At 45.2% G+C, this 19,310-nt stretch overlaps 1 protein-coding gene across 3 annotated transcripts in view; it reads right to left on the bottom strand.

Moving 5' to 3' along the window:
- ITGA9 (integrin subunit alpha 9) overlaps nucleotides 1–19,310 on the bottom strand; it is a 385,385-nt gene that overhangs the window by 303,587 nt on the left and 62,488 nt on the right. For all 3 annotated transcript variants that reach the window (XM_005546647.5, XM_074031685.1, XM_045386478.3), the window contains 6 exons: nucleotides 19,054–19,122; nucleotides 13,908–14,045; nucleotides 10,174–10,279; nucleotides 8,120–8,214; nucleotides 3,096–3,186; nucleotides 619–664 (listed from right to left, as the gene is read on the bottom strand). In XM_005546647.5, the coding sequence (XP_005546704.2) occupies nucleotides 619–664; nucleotides 3,096–3,186; nucleotides 8,120–8,214; nucleotides 10,174–10,279; nucleotides 13,908–14,045; nucleotides 19,054–19,122 (545 nt within the window). The remainder of the gene's footprint in view (nucleotides 1–618; nucleotides 665–3,095; nucleotides 3,187–8,119; nucleotides 8,215–10,173; nucleotides 10,280–13,907; nucleotides 14,046–19,053; nucleotides 19,123–19,310) is intronic.

Raw genomic sequence — 19,310 nt, 5'->3', positions numbered from 1 at the left:
TCCAAAGTGTAATTCTGCCTCCTCTGACTCATACAGCTAGAAATATTTGGAGAGGGTTCACGGGTGGTGGCGGCGGCCCACTGGCCTTTGTAGGAGAGATCCAGACTGCACGGGCCTCAGCAAGCTCTGGGCCTCAGCTCATGTCCTTCACCTCTGCTGCCAACAGGGAATGACGTGCTGTCTAACGGGCAGGAGGCTCCCGGTCCCCAGGGTGTTGTGGACTGACTGGAGGTAAGAATGCAGGGTGTACAGATGAAGAGATAAAACGAACAGTGCTTCCCAGCACCCGCAGGAAATAATAAAATATTTGTATGGCACATTATGGAAGGTTCTTAGCCAAAGGCAAATAGCTTTAGGGCTTAAGAGAGTTAGGCTACCCCAACCCCTACCTAGAAGCTCCCAGGATGCTATCATCTCATACCTGCAAGCCATTCAAGGCCACAGATAGAAACTCTGGGATAGAGAATAATTAGAATGAGAAAATAAGGTAGCATTTCAACTTACTAAGCACCTCCAGCCTACAAGGAACAGGACAGAGGAAAGAGCCCATGAATGGCGAATGGCTCCATCCCTCACCCTGAACAGCACAATTCAAGGAGCAAGAGTGAGGCCTCTCACCTGAGGAGAACCACGCTGTCGGACATGAAGGCTCCAACAGTGACATCTGAAAATGAGAAGTTTACAGCGTTCAGAAACTTGCTGAAGCCCACACCCAACAGCTCCCTGGGAATGAGCTCACAAGGATGGAGGCCCAGCCTTGAGGCCAGAGAGCCCTCTGACGGCCACCTTCTGGGCTATACAATGATCTTGTAAGAATGGAAGCCACACTCTCCCATGCGGCAGCCAATCCCTACGCAGGCTACTGGGGCCTTGAAATGTGGCTGGTCTCAGTCGAGAGGTGCTGTGAGTGTAAAATACACACCACATTTCAAAGACCTAGTACAGAAAACCATTAACTACCTCACTCATAACTTTCATATTGATTATATGTTGAAATGATAATATGTTGGCTATATTGGGCTAAAACAATTAATAAAATTAACTTCACCTTTTTATCATTTTATGTAATTACGGGAATATTTTAGATTACACATATGGCTTATACTTCTTTTGACATCAGTGAATTAGAGAAAGACATACCTAGAATTCAGTGACTCTTGGAAAATTCTCTAGGTTCTGAAGAACACGGAATCGTCACCCTCCACCCCTCACTCTATGTGACCTGAATATCTCATGGTATCCCTGTCTGTAAAATGAAGATAATTATCCCCACGGCCTTCTTCAAAGGCTGATAATATTTCATTACATTTAAATCAGAAAATATTTATTAGTCATTATATAATATTCATTAAGTACTCACTAGATTTATAGTAAATATTTACTAAATATATGAAATCAGATATTTAAGTCAGTAAATTCATGAAAATACTTGGCAAGCTATAAACAAGACCCTGGTTTAACCAGTAATGTTTATTCCTAAATAACTTTAATTTAGGAAGTACTTACTCTTCCAGTGGTTGTATGCCTTTCTCCCTACCACCCCAACCCGGCAATATAAATCCCTGGCCATGGGGTTCCCACTACTACTTCACAGAACCAAGTATCTGAGTCCAAGAGGGTCCGAATCTGCACATCACTAAATGCATTGAGCATCCATATGATGGCCTCATTAAGGAAAAACAAATGGCAAATCCACGAATTATAGTGTTCCTAAAATTTCTCCACTTGGGTGTATTTATCAATTTTGTTCTTCAATAGTCTTTTTAAATTAGCTATATGTTTAAAAATAAAAGAACCTGACGAATTTGTCAGTTTCCCTTATGAAAAACACAAGATCAGAAATTCAGATCCATTGTGAACTGTGAACACCTTGCTCACCTCACATTTGCAGAAAAGCAGCTGAACCACTGGGAAGCAGCTGAATCCCCGTGCACTGCAGGCTCTGGGCAGCCCCTGACATTGAGTCTCAGCATCCTTGTCTATAAAGCGGGGAAAACACCCTATCCTCCTTACCCGCTGGGGTCACTGTGAGATGCATATTGCATGTGGAAGCATTTTGTACATATTAAATGCTAAACCCATATAAGGTATTATTTGCGGATGGCCACAAATTGCCCAGAACAAGAACTGCTTTCTCAAACTTACAAAGGCCCAGGAGGGTCTTTCTTGGGACAAAAGCTTCAACACTGACTTCTTTCTATTCCCACACTTCCTCCTGGCTCTGCAGTCTTGAGGAATTTCCAAAACTCCTATCTGTACAAAGGTACACAATGTGGTGTCCTCATACAAGACTGCGTTAGTTTTCTTAAATTTTAGTGGAAAGAAAGATTTCTCAAAAGCAAGATGACTACAAAATTTAGAGAAATGTTTCCTGAATTCCATGACCATTCTGGATTTTTTTCAAATTCTTACTGTTGTTTCCTCACCTGACCCCACTCCATCTTGAAACACCTGAAGAACCACTACTCCACCACCCAGGCAATTTGACCTAGGCCAGATATCACTTGGGATTGGGTTGGAAATCATGTATTTTTATCCAGTTAGCCACAACCACCACAGGCATTAATTAACCCTAAAGTCAAGCCAGCCAGCCTTGAATGGTGAAGGTCTCCTTTGTCCACACACAAGAGGACGTGGTTTTCTTTTCACTCCAAATCTTTCTCCACCATTTTCTTTCAAGAGTAGGGGCGGGGGGTGGGGGCATGTGGGGGGTGGGGGATGCTGCTCCTTTTCCTGCCCAGAGTAAGAAGCCTTTGAATGTGGTTAAATACAAAGGAAAACATGAGGTTTCACTATTCACCATTTTAGATGTGGCCAGTGCGATTTTTCGTCATTAGAATCACTGCCACAGAAACCACTATAAAAATCCACCCTCCTGGTGCTAAGCCCTTCAGAGCAGATCATTTTAAAACCCCAAAATAAACGTCAACATTATTTTCACCTTAAAATTGAACACCAGGCAAAACACCCTATTCTATCGTGTGAATTGTCGTTATTCTAAATGGATGTGATGATTGCTAACCAGACAGAAAATTATTCTACTTCATGCATTTATCTTCATTTATCTCACATGCCTTCAAAGAAAAACAGCTTACCAGGATAGCCATTTCCATCCATATCAATGCCTCCCGATATGGACTGACCAAACATCCGGAGCACTGGATTTATCTTCCGCCCAGACAGTTTCTGAAACAGATAATAGGGAAATGGAGTCACAGGAAAAGACCACTGTCACAAATAAGAACTGTGACTGCTTTATTCCAGCTTTCCTTGACACTCGGTCTTAAAGTTGTTGAAAGAAAAAAAAAAAAAAGAGTAATCCGAATGTGATCAGCAAGTCTTTAGCAGACAGTTGAAGACCACACACTCCTTTATTATTACTTGCCTTGGCCAAATGTCATCATTTAATTTTCTTTCTAAGTTCTGTGCTAATGAAAAAAATCCACCTAGACTACCATGATAATGTTTTGACATGCTGAAGTTCAAAATGGATACAGTTTAACTTCCATTTCTAATGGAGGTTCTGTTTGTTTTTACACAGGTGTAGCTGGCTGAAATTCTAAGAACATATTTAGCTTCTATCTTTCTTCCCAAATATGTACTAAATATTTAACACTCTCCTCCTAAGAGGCACACATTACAGAGTCTTTCCCTAGACAGACAGGTAATTAACGTGTCTAGCTGGAAAAGATGGCCATGTGGAAACTACCTCTCTGTCCAGCCAACCAGAAGATCTATAGATTCTGGAGCTTCACAGACAGGAGTGAACAGTTTTACCTAGTAAATCTAGAACTCCATGGTCCTGAACCTTCTTAAACTGTAGGAAATCAAAACAACTCGGCTGAAGAAGATGCCCTCCCCTCTAGAAAACAGCTCCCTCAACCAACTGGAGTTCGCAACTTCACCATGGGACACGCTAGCATCTATGCTTACTTAAAAATGAAACTTTCTTTCTCTCTTTTTTTTTTAAGAGATAGAGTCTTGCTCTGTTGCCCAGGCTAGAATGCAATGGCACAATCACAGCCCACTGCGGCCTCAAACCCCTGGGTGTAAGTGATCCTCCCGCCTCAGCCTTCCAAGTAGCTGAGACTATAGGCATGCTCCAATATACCCAGCTGTTTTACTTTTTTGTCAGACGGGGTCTTGCCATGTTGCCCAAGCTGGTCTCAAACCCCAAGTCTCGAACAATGTTCCTGCCTCAACTTCCCAAGGAACTGGGATTACAGCCACTACTCCTGGCTGTGCCTACTTTTTATTCATCACTAAGTTCATCACACATCCACACAGGCAGCACTGATTCAGCAATATTTATTGTACAAACTGCCTTTGTCACACTGAAGCTGTGCATCAACATTCATGTGGCGCAGTTCCTCACAAAGATACTGAACTTCTTGAATCAGAAAAGTCCCATCTTCTGGGATCTGACCTACTCTTTCTGCCTTTATCTGCATGGTTCCCAGGGGAGGCTTACTTCCTGATGCCCTCACTGTGGAGGACAAGAGAAATGCTTTGTTTTCAAAGTACAACAGAACCAGGTTTACCAGCTATCTAGGGGCTCCCTTTGACTTTCTTTCCTTACCCTTCTCTTTCCTGAGTCATCCTGCAGAGAAGTCACGAAAGCAGGGAGGGGGTACTTTCCACAGGATCTACAGATGGAGGCACGAAGGATGCCCCCTGACCCCCAGCAGCTGATAACTGCAAATTACCCTCCTAGAAGTGATCAGAGAAGGCTGCTTGCCATCCTCGGTTAAGCCATCCAACAGGAAATGTGCAAGCACCAAAGTACAAATCAGAACACTGTAGGAAACACTGAAGAGAACCCTACATCCCACATGGCTCTGTCTAAACAAACATGCATGTGTGTCTGTGCATTTCTTAAAAGCCACATTTTGAAGCAGACCCTCTCAGCTCTGAAGTCCAAGAACTCTAGCAGCAGCCTGCCCCTGGATCTACATTTCTAAGGTATGCTGTGGCTGGGACGAGGGGGAGAGTGAAGGGGTGGTCCATCTGGGGGTGGTGATGCAGGCTTAAGTTATCCCACAGACATCTGCAGGCCATTATGCTATAAAGCCAAGAAGATAAGTCTGCCCAGTGCTAATAACCCTAAATGAAAACCAGGAGCCCTGGAAACCTCCGCTTGACCAGGTTTCTATGCAGTGTCCCTTCCAGCAAGAGAAGGATCACAGGAGCCGCCATATGCCCAGAGGGCTCTTGCATTGGGAAAGGCACACAAGGATCTTAAAATCAACACTCTCCGTGGTAAACTCAAGAGAGAGAGTTAAAGAGCAATGTGGAAGAAGTGTGGGCCCTGATCTCACAATTTACCCAGCAGAAATAATACCAATCTGGGCCAAAGCAAAGTGATTCCATTGCCCAGAGTTGTTTCTGATTCCTTCCTCTAGTTCACCCACACAATGCCTGCTCTGTCCAGGACCTGGGCCTGCAAGAATCTGCCATTAAAAGGTTTTGTTTTTTCCTTTTAAATCACTGCCCTTATCATACACATATTAGCAGTTTGGAAAAGTATAATCATAGTTGCTTCTTTCTTTTTTTTTTCTTAGAAGTCCCAAACCACTTCTCTTTGTCAAAGCAAAGGAGCCAGCCTGCATGCTGACAAAGGCAGGCTGGTCCAGCTGCTATCCCTGCTTCCTACTAAAGACACTCCATGCTAACCACAAGAGTTATACTGTGGTTCTCTACAGGGATTCCACCCAGCAACCAAACAAAACACTGGAGGGCCCCAGAGGAGGGGAAGCCAGGGTCTCTCACAGGTTGCCTCACTGTGTGATTAGCTTCTGAGGTCCAGGAAAACAAGCTTCCCGGAGGATGCGTGGAGAATGACCCTGACCGCTGCCCGAGCACGGGGCTCCTTGGGTGACTTTTAGCTTGTCACACTGGGAAGAGCATCAACGCCCCAGCCTAGGGCAGCTCTTGTGACTCAGATGTGGCCCCCAAACTGTGCCTAAAGCTCTCTTCCTCCTGCCTTGTAGGCTGAATCACCAAAGTTTATTAATCCCCTGTTATGTATTTCTAATGAAAAGAGGATGGTCTGGTTAGATAAATGCCCCTCAGAGAATGTACGCCTCATGGCAAAACAGTTTCCATATTCGTAAGTTTTCCTACTGAGTTTCTGAGTGTTCCTTTCTACAATGTGGAGTTGAGGATGGTGGTTACGATACAAGTTTCAGGCATCAGACTGGCAAAGATTCCGTGGCCATACTGCCACTTACGACCTTGGGCAAGTTAAATAACCTCCTTGGGGCGTAGTCACCTCATGGATAAATGGTGGATAATAAACGGACCCATCTTATATGGCTGCTGTGAGGATCAAGGGTAAAGAAAGGGCAGAGTAGGCACCCAAAAAACAGTCCCTCCTCTTCCCAGTGCCTCCCAAAGCCCTGTCTCCTGCAAGTGAGGCACTGAGCTCAGCAGGAGGCCAGCAGACAGGGGATCTGAGGCACCAGTGACAACCAACCAACCCTCCACCCTTAACTAGTTTATCTCTATCTGCCACAGGACAATTATTCATGTAGAAGTTGTACTTGCATTTACATGCTGCCTCTTAAAATTAAAATACAAATATATACATATGAGTAGGAAGTAGTTAGCATGTAATAAGTGTACAATAAATAAATATTTGTTGATTGGAAATTTCTCAGTGTGTGTTCCCTTCTGTCTCTGACCCACTGGGAAAAGACCAGAGCCGGTGCCACTCCACATGCAGACATCCACAAATGTCCTGACAATGCTTCTGCTGAGAGCATGACTTCCTTTTTTCCCATGGGCTGGGCTTGACACCATCAGCAAGATTGAACACCAAGCTGATACGGCAAAAAACAGAACTCACCACTTCCATGTTCCCAAGTATAGGGCACAAGGGCAGAGTCCTAACTGGCTCCTGGTTTTGAGGCCAGCTGGGATGACAGCCTGTGATCAGTTTCAGGCCCCTCCACCATGGACCATTGTCCTTCTAGATATATATTAAAATATATCCCTTTGCCTTAGCATAGACGGTTGACAAAGTAGTCACCAAAAAGAGAAAGCTTCCTTTCCTTTCTTTTTTTTTTTCTTTCATTTCTTTTTTTTTTTTTATTATTATTATACTTTAAGTTCTAGGGTGCAGGTTTGTTACATATGTATACATGTGCCATGTTGGTGTGCTGCACCCATTAACTCATCATTTACATTAGGTATATCTCCTAATGCTATCCCTCCCTCCTACCCCCTCCCCACAATAGGACCCGGTGTGTGATGTTCCTCTTCCTGTGTCCAAGTGATCTCATTGTTCAATTTCCACCTATGAGTGAGAACATGCAGTATTTGGTTTTCTGTTCTTGCGATAGTTTGCTGAGAATGATGGTCTCCAGCTGCATCCATGTCCCTGCAAAGGACACGAACTCATCCTTTTTTATGGCTGCATAGTATTCCATGGTGTATATGTGCCACATCTTCTTAATCCAGTCTGTCACTGATGGACATTTGGGTTGATTCCAAGTCTTTGCTATTGTGAATAGTGCCGCAATAAACATATGTGTGCATGTGTCTTTATAGCAGCATGACTTATAATCCTTTGGGTATATCCCCAGTAGTGGGATGGCTGGGTCAAATGGTATTTCTAGTTCTAGATCCTTGAGGAATCGCCACACTGTTTTCCACAATGGTTGAACTAGTTTACAATCCCATCAACAGTGTAAAAGTGTTCCTATTTCTCCACATCCTCTCCAGCACCTGTTGTTTCCTGACTTTGTAATGATTGCCATTCTAACTGGTGTGAGATGGTATCTCATCATGGTTTTGATTTGCATTTCTCTGATGGCGAGTGATGATGAGCATTTTTTCTTAAATAAATGGCTCTAACTCTGAGTAAGAGTTGAAAATTATCTTCTTTAGGAAAAATGCATCCCTGAGTGTGAGCAAACTTGGGATTCTAAGAATTCTTTTTTTTTTTTTTAGTATTTAATAAGCAATATTAATTGTATCTTTCACAAAAGGGTAGGAAGGCCAAGGCAAGAAAAACGTTTTTCTTTGTACCTCCAGGGCATGGTGCATAACGAAGGTTCCAAACATGTTTGTTGAATGAATGTATGAATAGTTGCCATATCACTCTCACACCAATTACCATTGAGTACTGCGGGACTATCCCACTGGCATCACCGTGATAGATATAGACCGCCCCTGCGAAGTCGTCCTCCTTGGGTGCACCAATGGCCACATCTGAGGGTAGAAAAACAGCTATCGGTTAAAAAGCCACATTAACAATATAAGTGCAGCTTCCCTAATTCTGGTTATCATGTCTGAGTCCCTGGATACCAGAAATTATTAGTTATTGATGGTCAAGCATTAATTTAGGCACATGATCCCTTAGTAGGAAAAAAAAAAAAAAGACCGGGTGTGGTGGCTCATGTCTATAATCCCAGCACTTTGGGAGGCCGAGGCAGGCAGGTCGTCTGAGGTCAAGAGTTCAAGACTAGCCTGGCCAACATGGTGAAACTCCATCTCTACTAAAAATATAAAAATTAGCTGGGCGTGGTGGCACACGCCTGTAGTCTCAGCTACTCTGGCAGCTAAGGCAAGACAATCACTTGAACCTGGGAGGCAGAGGTTGCAGTGAGCTGAGATTATGCCACTGGACTCTAGCCTGGGCAACAGAGTGAGACTCCATCTCAAAAAAAAAAAAAAAAAAAAAAAAATTACAGTGAAAACTATAGAAGCTGACCGAGAAAAGTTTAGTTCCAAAAAAGTTTCTACCTTACGCTCATAAGAAAAACCACTGACCCATCCAATAAAAGAAATGCAAATCTGGCCAGGCGCGGTGGCTCAAGCCTGTAATCCCAGCACTTTGGGAGGCCAAGACGGGTGGATCACGAGGTCAGGAGATCGAGACCATCCTGGCTAACACGGTGAAACCCCGTCTCTACTAAAAAATACAAAAAACTAGCCGGGTGAGGTGGCGGACGCCTGTAGTTCCAGCTACTTGGGAGGCTGAGGCAGGAGAATGGCGTAAACCCGGGAGGCGGAGCTTGCAGTGAGCCGAGATTGCGCCACTGCACTCCAGCCTGGGCGACAGAGCGAGACTCTGTCTCAAAAAAAAAAAAAAAAAAGAAAAGAAATGCAAATCTAAACTACCTGCCCTAATTTCCGTCAGGGAGAATTCCATAGACAATGGCTATTGCGTAACTGAGAAAATCTGAGGTCCTGGATAAAGGACTATTCCTTATGATTATTTGATAATAAATCCATTCCTGGATAAAGGAAATGTACAGAGGGCATTCACTTCACACACAAAAAAACAACATTACTCTCACAAACTGGCAACTCCTAGAACAAAGCCTAGATCTTCCTAACTTTATTTCCTTGCTTCTAACAAAGTCATGTGTCTGCAGAAGTGAGGCCAAGGGGGAGGAAAATGAAGCCCTCTGTAGCCAGTGTTAGGAGGTATCAAAGACGTCTGGATGGCTGGCCTGGGCAAGGGTGGCCCCACCTCCACCATCATATACCCTGGTGACATGGCTGCTCCGCCTCCCGATGTCCTTATGCTGTGTATGCAGGGAGGCGAAGAGGCTTAAACAAGCCAGAGAGAGAGGCCAAGAGGCTGTGAGGAATACTGCTGTCCAAACAGACCTAAACATTAGGTACATATGCCTCCACGCCTCCCAAGACACACACACGCACAGACACACACACACACACATGCACTCTCAAAAGGCAACCCAGCTGCTGCTATAATCAGGCAGAAGATGTCTGGGTTTCTAATTCTCTCCTCACTCATTTCCCCATCAACGTGGTAGAGCATCATGGAGCATCAAAGGCTCGGAAGCAAGGAGAGTTGATGGCAGGATGAAGCTGTTCAAACTTCTCTGCCATAAGAAGTCCCAAATGAACCAGCCCCAAGGTTTGTTTCCACTGCAAACAACAAAGAACACCGAGCTAGTGAGAAGGGGTTATGCAGAGACAAAACTCCAGTGGGCTGGAAGCTCGGCCCTGCGTGTCTACACGGAGAGCACCTCTAAATGTGTCCTCTCTCCCTACCGCACATTGATGGGCCTTTGGAGTGGGCCGGTAGACCCAGGAGCATGCCGCTAGAGATGGACAGTCAGCGGGCAGGCTGGCCCTCTGAAGCAGAGCAGCGTGCTGCACCTGGAGGGGCTCCGCGCACCGGGAACACTCACTCACCTGGGAACCCATCGTCATCCAGATCGTCCAGGCTGGCAATGCTTTCTCCAAAGTGCGCATTGTAGGCGCCATCCCCGGTCAGAGCCAGCTGCTCCTCGAGGGCTCCCTGGGAAACAGGATGGAGGAGAAAATGGAAAACAAAACAAAAACAAACAGAACAAACAATAAAAATCAATAAAAAACCAGAGCTTGAATGCTGCCCTGCTAGAGCACACTCATCGACAGGAAACACCTGGGCAGAATTACAGGAACCCAAATTTCTCTCTCCTGCTGGCAAAATGAGTCCCTTTTACCTGCTTAGCAGGATGGTCTTCCACAGCCTGAGATGCATTTTTGAGGGAAGGAGAATGTCACGGTAGCCAGTGACTACACTCCCCCTTGTCCTAATGCTCTACACACAAGCAAACCTCCCTACCCACCTGTCCCCACTGTGCTCTCCGCATCCTTAAGGTATAGCAATTTTTCCCCAATGTTGTTTTAAAAGGGTATACATTTTTCTATTTTTTCTTTCCTGTGTCTTTTGGTACAAGTTTATAAAGCTGTTTTGCAAAGTGCATGTATGAGTTATCTTGATAGAGGGAGTCATGGTTCAGAAAATCCAAGCACCCAGTCGTTCTTGGCCAGGGGGTGGCTGTGGTGGCAGACGTCACTGTGCCTGTTTTTCATGCGTGGCTCAGGTATGAATTTCCTGAGAAAATACTAACCAACAGGGGCGGGGGTCAATGATGTACAAAGGCAGGAAAAGTCATCTGACTTTGGGGGAAAAAGTCATACCCACTCTCACCCCAAATCACTGACACATGAATACCAGAGTGATACAATGCAATCTGATGTCTTGGGGCATGAGAAGATTTATGCATTCCCCAGTGCAGAGGCAGTCTGGGCCCACTATATCCCACAGGCCATCCTGCGAGTGTCTGGCTTTTACCATGACCAAGTCTTCTTTCTCACTATAAACACAATTTACAACTTAAAAACAGTCAAGGTGAGATGATTTCTTGGGTGAATGAAACCTCCACCCCAAAACACAAATATGCATTAATTTCTTTCTTTCAGTGTCGTGGGGAAGAGGAGAGGAACAGCAGCAACTGATTCCTTCTATGTACCAGGCACTGTACAGCCAGCTCCTCATTCAAATCACACAATGACTCCATAAGGAAAATCTTATGATGCCTCTCACTTCACAGATGAGGAAATTGGGCCACCAATTTCAAGCCATTTGTCCACATCACACAGGCTAGCACATGGCAAAACCAAGATTCAAACTCAGGTCCACCCTGCTCCAAAGTCAGCATTTTTTCCCCTCCTCCACACTGCCTTCTGATCTTTATTCAAATGGCTATGTCAACAGAAATGAGAATACTCTGGTACTTAGAATAACCACACAACATCAAGAAACACTGGTTGGCAGGAGAGGGTGTAGGTGCATCATGCCCAGTGGAGGCCTGGGGCAGTTCTTATGCTTCAAGAGTCCACCTCCTGATTTAGACACACAGTCTGGCTGTTGGACCTGACTCCTACACAAATGTCTCAGTCTCCTGCAAATATAATGGCAGACACCACTGAATGCCCACGGCACTCATCTATTTAATGTCCCCCTGATTTCTCCCTGCACCCTGCCCTGACCTCCTAGAATGTCAGTGGGGATGCAGTGCCAAGGGCTCCTGCAACAGGTACCAATAAGCACCTTCCTTCTCAGGTATTTTATTTTTTTTAGAGACAGAGTCTCGCCTCCTAGCCCAGGCTGGAGTGCAGTGGTGCAACCAAAGCTCACTACCACCTCAAACTCTGGTGCTCAAGGGATCCTCTCGCCTCAGCCTCCTGAATAGCTAGGATTACAGGCAACCACCACCGTACCTTGCTTGTTGGCTTATTGACTGATTAACTGATTGACAAGGTCTCACTCTGTCACCCAGGCTGGAGTACAGTGGCATGATCATGGCTCACTGCAGCCTCCACCTCCTGGGCTCAAACAATCCTCCCACCTCAGCCTCAGCTGGGACCACAGGCAAGCACCACCACACCTGGCTAATTTTTTGTGTGTTTTTAGTAGAGACATGGTTTCACTATGTTGACCAGGCTGGTCTTGAACTCCTGGCCTCAAGTGATCCTCCCGCCTTGGCCTCCCAAAGCCTCCCTGGTTTTAGATCTGCCTTCCTGAAAAGCCTGAAAACCTCAGAGGCAACATAAGGCTCTAACAGTCCCTGGCTCTCCTTTCACTGTTTCCTTCCTTTGTGGCATCTGCTCACTTAGTTATAGCTAAACCTCTGCCCTCTCCCAACTGGGATACCTAGCATCCCAGCCACTGCTTAACAGTATACTTTGACTTATTTTTTTTTAATATGAAATTATATTCTTACTATTTGGATAAAGATAAAACTAAACATCTACTCAGAGAGCTGTTACTCATATTCTCTATGTATTTGGCGTATTTCTGAGGACTGGTTATAAATGCAGTTTTCATCCCGTTTTCCACTGATTATCTCATAAGCATTTTCTCATGTTAGATAAAAGGTAGGCGGCACCAGAATGTTTTCACTGAACCACCTCACTCTTGTTGAATACTTGTACTTGAATACTTGTACTTCCAGATCCTGAAAAGACTGCTTTCTCCCTGGTCTCCTGCCTCCACGATGCACTGCTGCCCCCCAACCCAGCCCCCACTCACCCACCCTCCATTAGCTACAGAGGGCCAGAGGCACCTTTCTGTCCATGTCACATCCCTTTCGTGGTTCTGCAGAATAGGGGACATCAAGATTATTGGTCGGGCGTGGTGGCTCACATTTGTAATCCTAGGGAGGCCAAGGAGAGCAGATCACTTGAGATCAGGAGTTTGAGACCAGCTGGGCCAACATGGTGAAACCCCATCTCTTCTAAAAACACACAGAAGAGTAGCCAGGTGTGGTGGCAAGCACCTGTAATCCCAGTTACTTGGGAGGCAGAGAGGCAGGAGAAGAGCTTGAACCCAGGAGGCAGAGGTTGCAGTAAGCCGAGACTGCGTCACTGCACTCCAGCCTGGGTGATGGTGTGAGACTCTGTCTCAAAAAAAAAACAAAAAAGAAAACAAGATTATGGCTCCCATGCAGTCCCTCGACCCCCCATGCTGAAGTGAGTGGTGACACCACCTCACACCCCAACCCACTTGCCCAGCTTCGCACTGGGAGCTCAGCTCCAGCCCACCCTGCCTGTCTGCTAACTCCTACGCCTTCTCCAAGATTCCCCAGCCATTGTGTCCTCCTCTGCTTCCCTGGGAAGATGTGCATATGCTCCCAGAGAGGTGGCATAACCTTGAGACACAAAGCATGCCAGCTCTGAAGCCAGCTTGCCTTGGTTCAAATCCCAGCCCCACTTCTTAGCTGTGTGGTTTTGGACACATTACCTAACCTCTCTGGGCCTCAGTTTTTTCACCTGAAAAATGGGCACCCTTGATACCATGTGTACATTGCACTGAAATCTCTCACAGAAAGCAGGAAGAAGAGTCCCTGGTACATAGTAAGCACTCAAAAGACAATTATTAAGATTCCTCCTTGGCCCCTGGGTGTACGCAGTTGTAACATTGTATATAACTTTCCATTAATGGACCACTGAGCTTATTCAAGACAGAAATCACATATTTTCATCTCCTCTGGGTAACACGGCCCCCAGTGCCCACCTAGAGGGGTGCTCAGCCACTACTAGCTGGACAAATGTCCCTACCCCACACCCATCCACACGTTGCCCAGTATTGTACTCACATTTCCTCTGTTGATGTAGACAGTGACCTGTCCCTCGTCCCTGATCTCAGAAAACATGGGGGCCCCCACCAGCAGGTCAGAGAGGCCGTCCCCATTCAGGTCAACTGCGCACAAGGAGGAGCCGAAGTAAGAGCCCATCTGCAACCAAGTTGAGTTGCAACAAAGCATTCAGTGTCTGCTCTCACACAAGGATGCCCTTGCTTTCCTCCACCCCATTGGCTTTAGAAACATCCCTCAGAGGCTGGATGGCTATGCTGCCCCCTAAGCCAGAATGCCTAGCAAAGAGTGGAATACCCAACTTCCAGCAGCAAGGCAGGGCCCCAGTCAGTGTGACCCAAAGTCCCCCATTCCTGGAGTCCTATCAAGGGGAAGATAAATAGATTGACGCCCAGAGAATGAGGTGCTGTTTTTAAAAATGCAAGCCGAGGATTCAAAGTTAAGTTACAACCATAATAAAAATGCCCCTTATATCGAACATTTGACAAGGCCAAGCAAGTAGGAATATGAAATCTCACAACACAAGAAAGGCATGAAAATAAATGTTACATGGGGAAATAGGTTATTTTCTCCCGGTCCTATGCATAGCTAAAGGTTGGTTAGGAAGGCATGAGCTGAAGTGACAGAAAAAGGTACAACTTTTAAGACTGTTTGACTGATGAGAGAACAGAGCAAGACAATATTGACTTTTAATTATAGCTTAATTAGGAGTCTCAAACACATATACCAACAGGATCCAGGCAGGTGGCAGGCATAGGAAAAAAAATTAATGTGGCAAGTGACACTTGTCTTCCATGTCTACATAACAATAGGGACTGGTGGAGACTGTGGCAAACTGAAGCCCACAAGCCTGGCTAAAGCAGCAGCTTCTACCCAGGTGCAGCTAACTGCCACCAAGAGGAAGGCTGACCCAGAGAGGAGTAACCTTTGCATTTTCCAAAAGAAGTCAAAAATTTAAAACTTTATTTATTTTATTTTATTTATTTATTTTTAATTTATTTTTTTGAGACGGAGTCTCACTCTGTTGCCCAGGCTGGAGTGCAGTGGCCGGATCTCAGCTCACTGCAACCTCCGCCTCCCGGGTTTACGCCATTCTCCTGCCTCAGCCTCCCGAGTAGCTGGGACTACAGGTGCCCGCCACCTTACCTGGCTAGTTTTTTTGTATTTTTTTTAGTAGAGACGGGGTTTCCCCGTGTTAGCCAGGATGGTCTTGATCTCCTAACCTTGTGATCCGCCTGTCTCAGCCTCCCAAAGTGCTGGGATTACAGGCTTGAGCAACCGCGCCCGGCCTAAAACTTTATTTAAAGTGCCAGTGTTTTAAATGCTCACAACTTCTTCATGCGTAAAAACAATAAACAAATGCTGTGCAAGCCAAACAAAATATATGTAGGCTGTATTGTTTCCAAAGGCTGTCAGTTTGCAACCTCTACTTAAAAAAAAAAAAGAAAAAAAAAAAAAAAGAAGAAGGAGGCTGGGCATGGTGACTCACCCCTGTACTCCCAGCACTTTGGGAGGCACGTGGATCACAAGGTCAGGAGTTCGAGACCAGCCCAGCCAACTTAGTGAAACCCCGTCTCTACTAAAAACACAAAAATTAGCTGGGCATGGTGGCAGGCACCTGTAATCCCAGCTACAAGGGAGGCTGAGGCAGGAGAATCGCTTGAACCTGGGAGGCGGAGGTTGCAGTGAGCCAAGATCACGCCACTGCACTCTAGCCTGGGTGACAGAGCAAAGACTCTGTCTCAAAAAAAAAAAAAAAAAGAAAGAAAAGAAAAAGCATTATTCTTTTAAAATAAATGTTTTCTAATAACAGGCCCCTGGCTTGATGGACATGAACAAGTATTTTCTTTTACTGCTGGAGTTTGTTGGCAGCTGACCCAGGGAGTTTGAGGGAAAGAGGTAAAGGACACTCCAATCTATTTCCTGCAGCTAACAGGATCACAGGAGGGCTTTGTAGTGGCCGCTCAGAAATCCTTCCCCAGTGATATGCCAAGGCCATCTCCCTCCCCTCCGACTACCCAATCTCAAAGGAGAAAGGAACAGGAAAGGGTTGAAATCACAGAGGGTGAGGAGGCAAGAAATCGAGTTACCAGTCACTATTTCAGTGGCCTTGCCAATCTCCCCATCTGCGCTTTGGTAAAAGAAATCAGTAAGACACAGGCAAAGACCCAAAGAGCCAAGCTGCTGGCTGCACTCACTGGCTGAGCCCCAGGGGAACTGTTTGTTTCATTCCAAAGGGCTATTTAATTTGGCATCTTCATCAATGTTAAATTAGAAATCTCTGTATGTGAAGTTTCCTACCTAAGTTTTGAAATACAAATGCTTCACATACTCCGTCAATTCAATAAAACTTCAATATGGCAATGACATGCTTTGGCGTTAGCGTCCAATGATCAAGAGTCCCCATCAGCCTGGAAATATGGAGATGTGTGTCTGTATTAACATCTGAACTGCATACATGTTGGTGATTTCTTATATGTACTATTTGGAGAAAGTCAACCAATAAAGACAAAAATCAGCTTTTTTTGTTTTGGTGGGGTTTTTTTCTTTATTTTTTTCTTATGGGAAGCCAGGATGCAGAACTATCTGACCAAATTCTAGCCAAACGGAAGCAGAAGTGAACCGGTGGTTTGCTGAGTTAGAACTCTCCTGTCTATGTGGCTCTGAACATAGGGATAAAGCTAAAGGCATCCTTTGAAAGCCTGGGGTCATGCCCTTTTGTAGGAGGTAATAGAGAAGTCAGACAGACATGAATGTCTCATTTCTTCTGGCAAGAAGCAGAATATGTTGTATAAAGAAAGGTCATGGCCTATTTCAAAAGCAGAACGATGATGACAGGATAAAGCTACTTGGAGACACTAGTAGAAGGAAGTGAAGGCAAGAGGGCTGTGAGTGAGTGGCAGAAAGAAGGGGTGCCTGTGGAATGGTGCAAAGGTTAGGGCCAACGAGCCCTAAAGAAAGAAAAAGTCAAACAGCTGCGAAGCCAGGAAGTTGAATACCTGGGCCCTTCTGTCCCTTCTCAGGAAACCTGATGTATCTTGGTATGATAAGGACACCCAAGCAGACATTCAAGCTTGAACCTGTCCTGGAACTCAATGGCAGAAGTCTTCAGGAAGTTTGGACAAGTGGGTTCCCAGAGGTTAATCTCATCCTCCTTGCACCATCCACTCTCAGATCTACCCCCCAAAATCTGATCAACTTGAGCATAGGTTGTCATCCAAACCAAGAGGTTTTCAAGGAGGAGAGAGGGCACAATTACAGACTGTTAATTACTTGAGGGCAATAGGCATTAACTGGGCCTCCCCAGGGCACAGACAACAAGGAGTGGGCAGGGAAGGAAGAGCAGTTTGGGGGGCACAGCTACAGTTGAACATAAAGATACTCAGAAAATAGGGTGATGGGCACGTTTAAGTTCCACAGTTCATTTTAAATAATCCTTGGCCAGGTGCGGCGGCTCATGCCTATAATCCCAGCACTCTGGGAGGCCAAGGTGGGTGGATCCCTTGAGCCCAGGAGTCTGAGACCAGCCTGGGCAACATGGTGAAACCTCATCCCTACAAAAAAAAAAAAAAAATTTGCTGGGCATGGTGGCACATGTCTGTGGTCCGAGCTACTTGGGAGGCTGAGGTAGGAGAATGGCTTGAGTCCGGGAGGCAGAGGTTACAGTGAACCAAGATCACGCCATAGTGAGACTCGGTCTCAAAAAAAAAAAAAAAAAATGGAACCCTTTACCTTTAGGCTTTCAAACCCAGGTACATTTGAAGGGAAGAGGGAGATTGTTTCCATGCTAGATACATTCACCCATTTCTTATCTTCTGCAGAAGATCTAAAATGTTAGCCTCAGTTCCACGCACACCCTACTTGCTCTTTAGGACTCTCTTCTGTAAATCACAAATAGCACGGAGTTATTTGTTTTCTAACTTTAGGGGTGCTTGGAAAACTTTTTTGCAGAATGGCTCACAGTCATTTTCCAGTGCTGTTGCTTTGGGGTTTTGGAAATGTTAAAATAACACAAGCCAGCAGAGTTCTCAGGGGAAGGCAGAGCCATTCTGAGGAAAAATGCAAAATCAAGTTTGGTGATGCATTTTTCATTCAAAAGATAATGACAATTATATACTAAGCATACCTATTTGGATTGTTAAAATTGCAAAAAGGTCTACTTGAATGGGATTTTTGGGACTCGGAATATGATTCACCATCAGAACAACATGGAAGGATCCCAGGCTGGCATACAGCAGTTCTAACTCAGCAGGAACAGAATCGAGGAGGCACATGGCCTCCTCCCATGTCTCAGACATCCTATGCTTCTTCCCAGATCTGACTAAGACCTCTACCAAGACCAGCCTCCAAATTACCCCCACAGCTCCCAGCCTAAACTTGTGTCCCTTAGAGTAGTCAAGCTCAGCCAAACAGTCCTGCTGATCTAAGCCACACAAGGAGTGCATGACTGATAAGCTCATGAAAACGGTTGCTTATTAATAGCAGGACTCCCTAATTGGCTTAATTTTAGATGACAGGACAGTATAATGGAAACTTTCAGAAAGCAGAGAGAGGATTAGGGACAGGGTGGGGAGGACCCAGGCAGAGTAATCTCACCCAGGACTAACTTTAGGGCAGCACCCTGAGCTATTTCTGCTTCAAGGTTCTAAGAGGAATCAGGCAACCTGTGTTTGGATTTTCTCTGTGTGGCAACAGTCATCTTGGCAATGACAGTTGAGGGCTGAGGATTCGGGAAGTGGTAATGTTGGGCCGGTGAGACAGGCTCAGTGAGAAGCACTTCTTGCTACCTATACTCAGAAAGATCTGCTCTCTCTGGAAGTGGAGATGTGTTGAGAAAGGATAGAGGCAGAGAGACAGGGCATGCAGTTGATGACAGTCTGAACTATGGACAATCTCTTAAAACTCTGTGCTGTAACTTGGCCACATACAACTCATCTTGCTACAGAATGTCTCCTAAAGCGAGTATGAATTCCATGAATGCACAGGTTACATGTACCGCTGAGAAGGTAAAGACACCAACAAGCAGATAGCACTGCCATATAAACATAGGGCACAGGTAGGGCCTTCAAACCAGTTTTCTAAAAAGTACTGACTCCCACATGATCACATCTCTCAAATAAAAAATAGTCACTTATACCAAGAACCTCACCTTTTTACCTGATGCTTGAAAGATCTTAATTAAGGTGCCTGATCTTCGGTCAGCTCTGAAAATATAAACCTATGGAATGAAAAAAAAAATCTAGTTAGGATGAAATCAATGATGAAAGATATTTATCAGCATCCTCCTAGGAGTCCTATTTAAAGGCTTAAGGGCCAAGTGCACAGCAGATGTGCTTATGCTAGCTGATGATCATGAAGAAGTCAGCTGTCATTTTACCAACACTGCAAATAAAAGGGTCCTTCAAC

Source organism: Macaca fascicularis, chromosome 2 (assembly GCF_037993035.2).
Source record: "Macaca fascicularis isolate 582-1 chromosome 2, T2T-MFA8v1.1".
In the NCBI taxonomy this organism is placed as follows: domain Eukaryota; kingdom Metazoa; phylum Chordata; class Mammalia; order Primates; family Cercopithecidae; genus Macaca; species Macaca fascicularis.
Note: the sequence above shows the minus strand (reverse complement) of the source record. Positions and strands in the feature narration are given on the sequence as shown.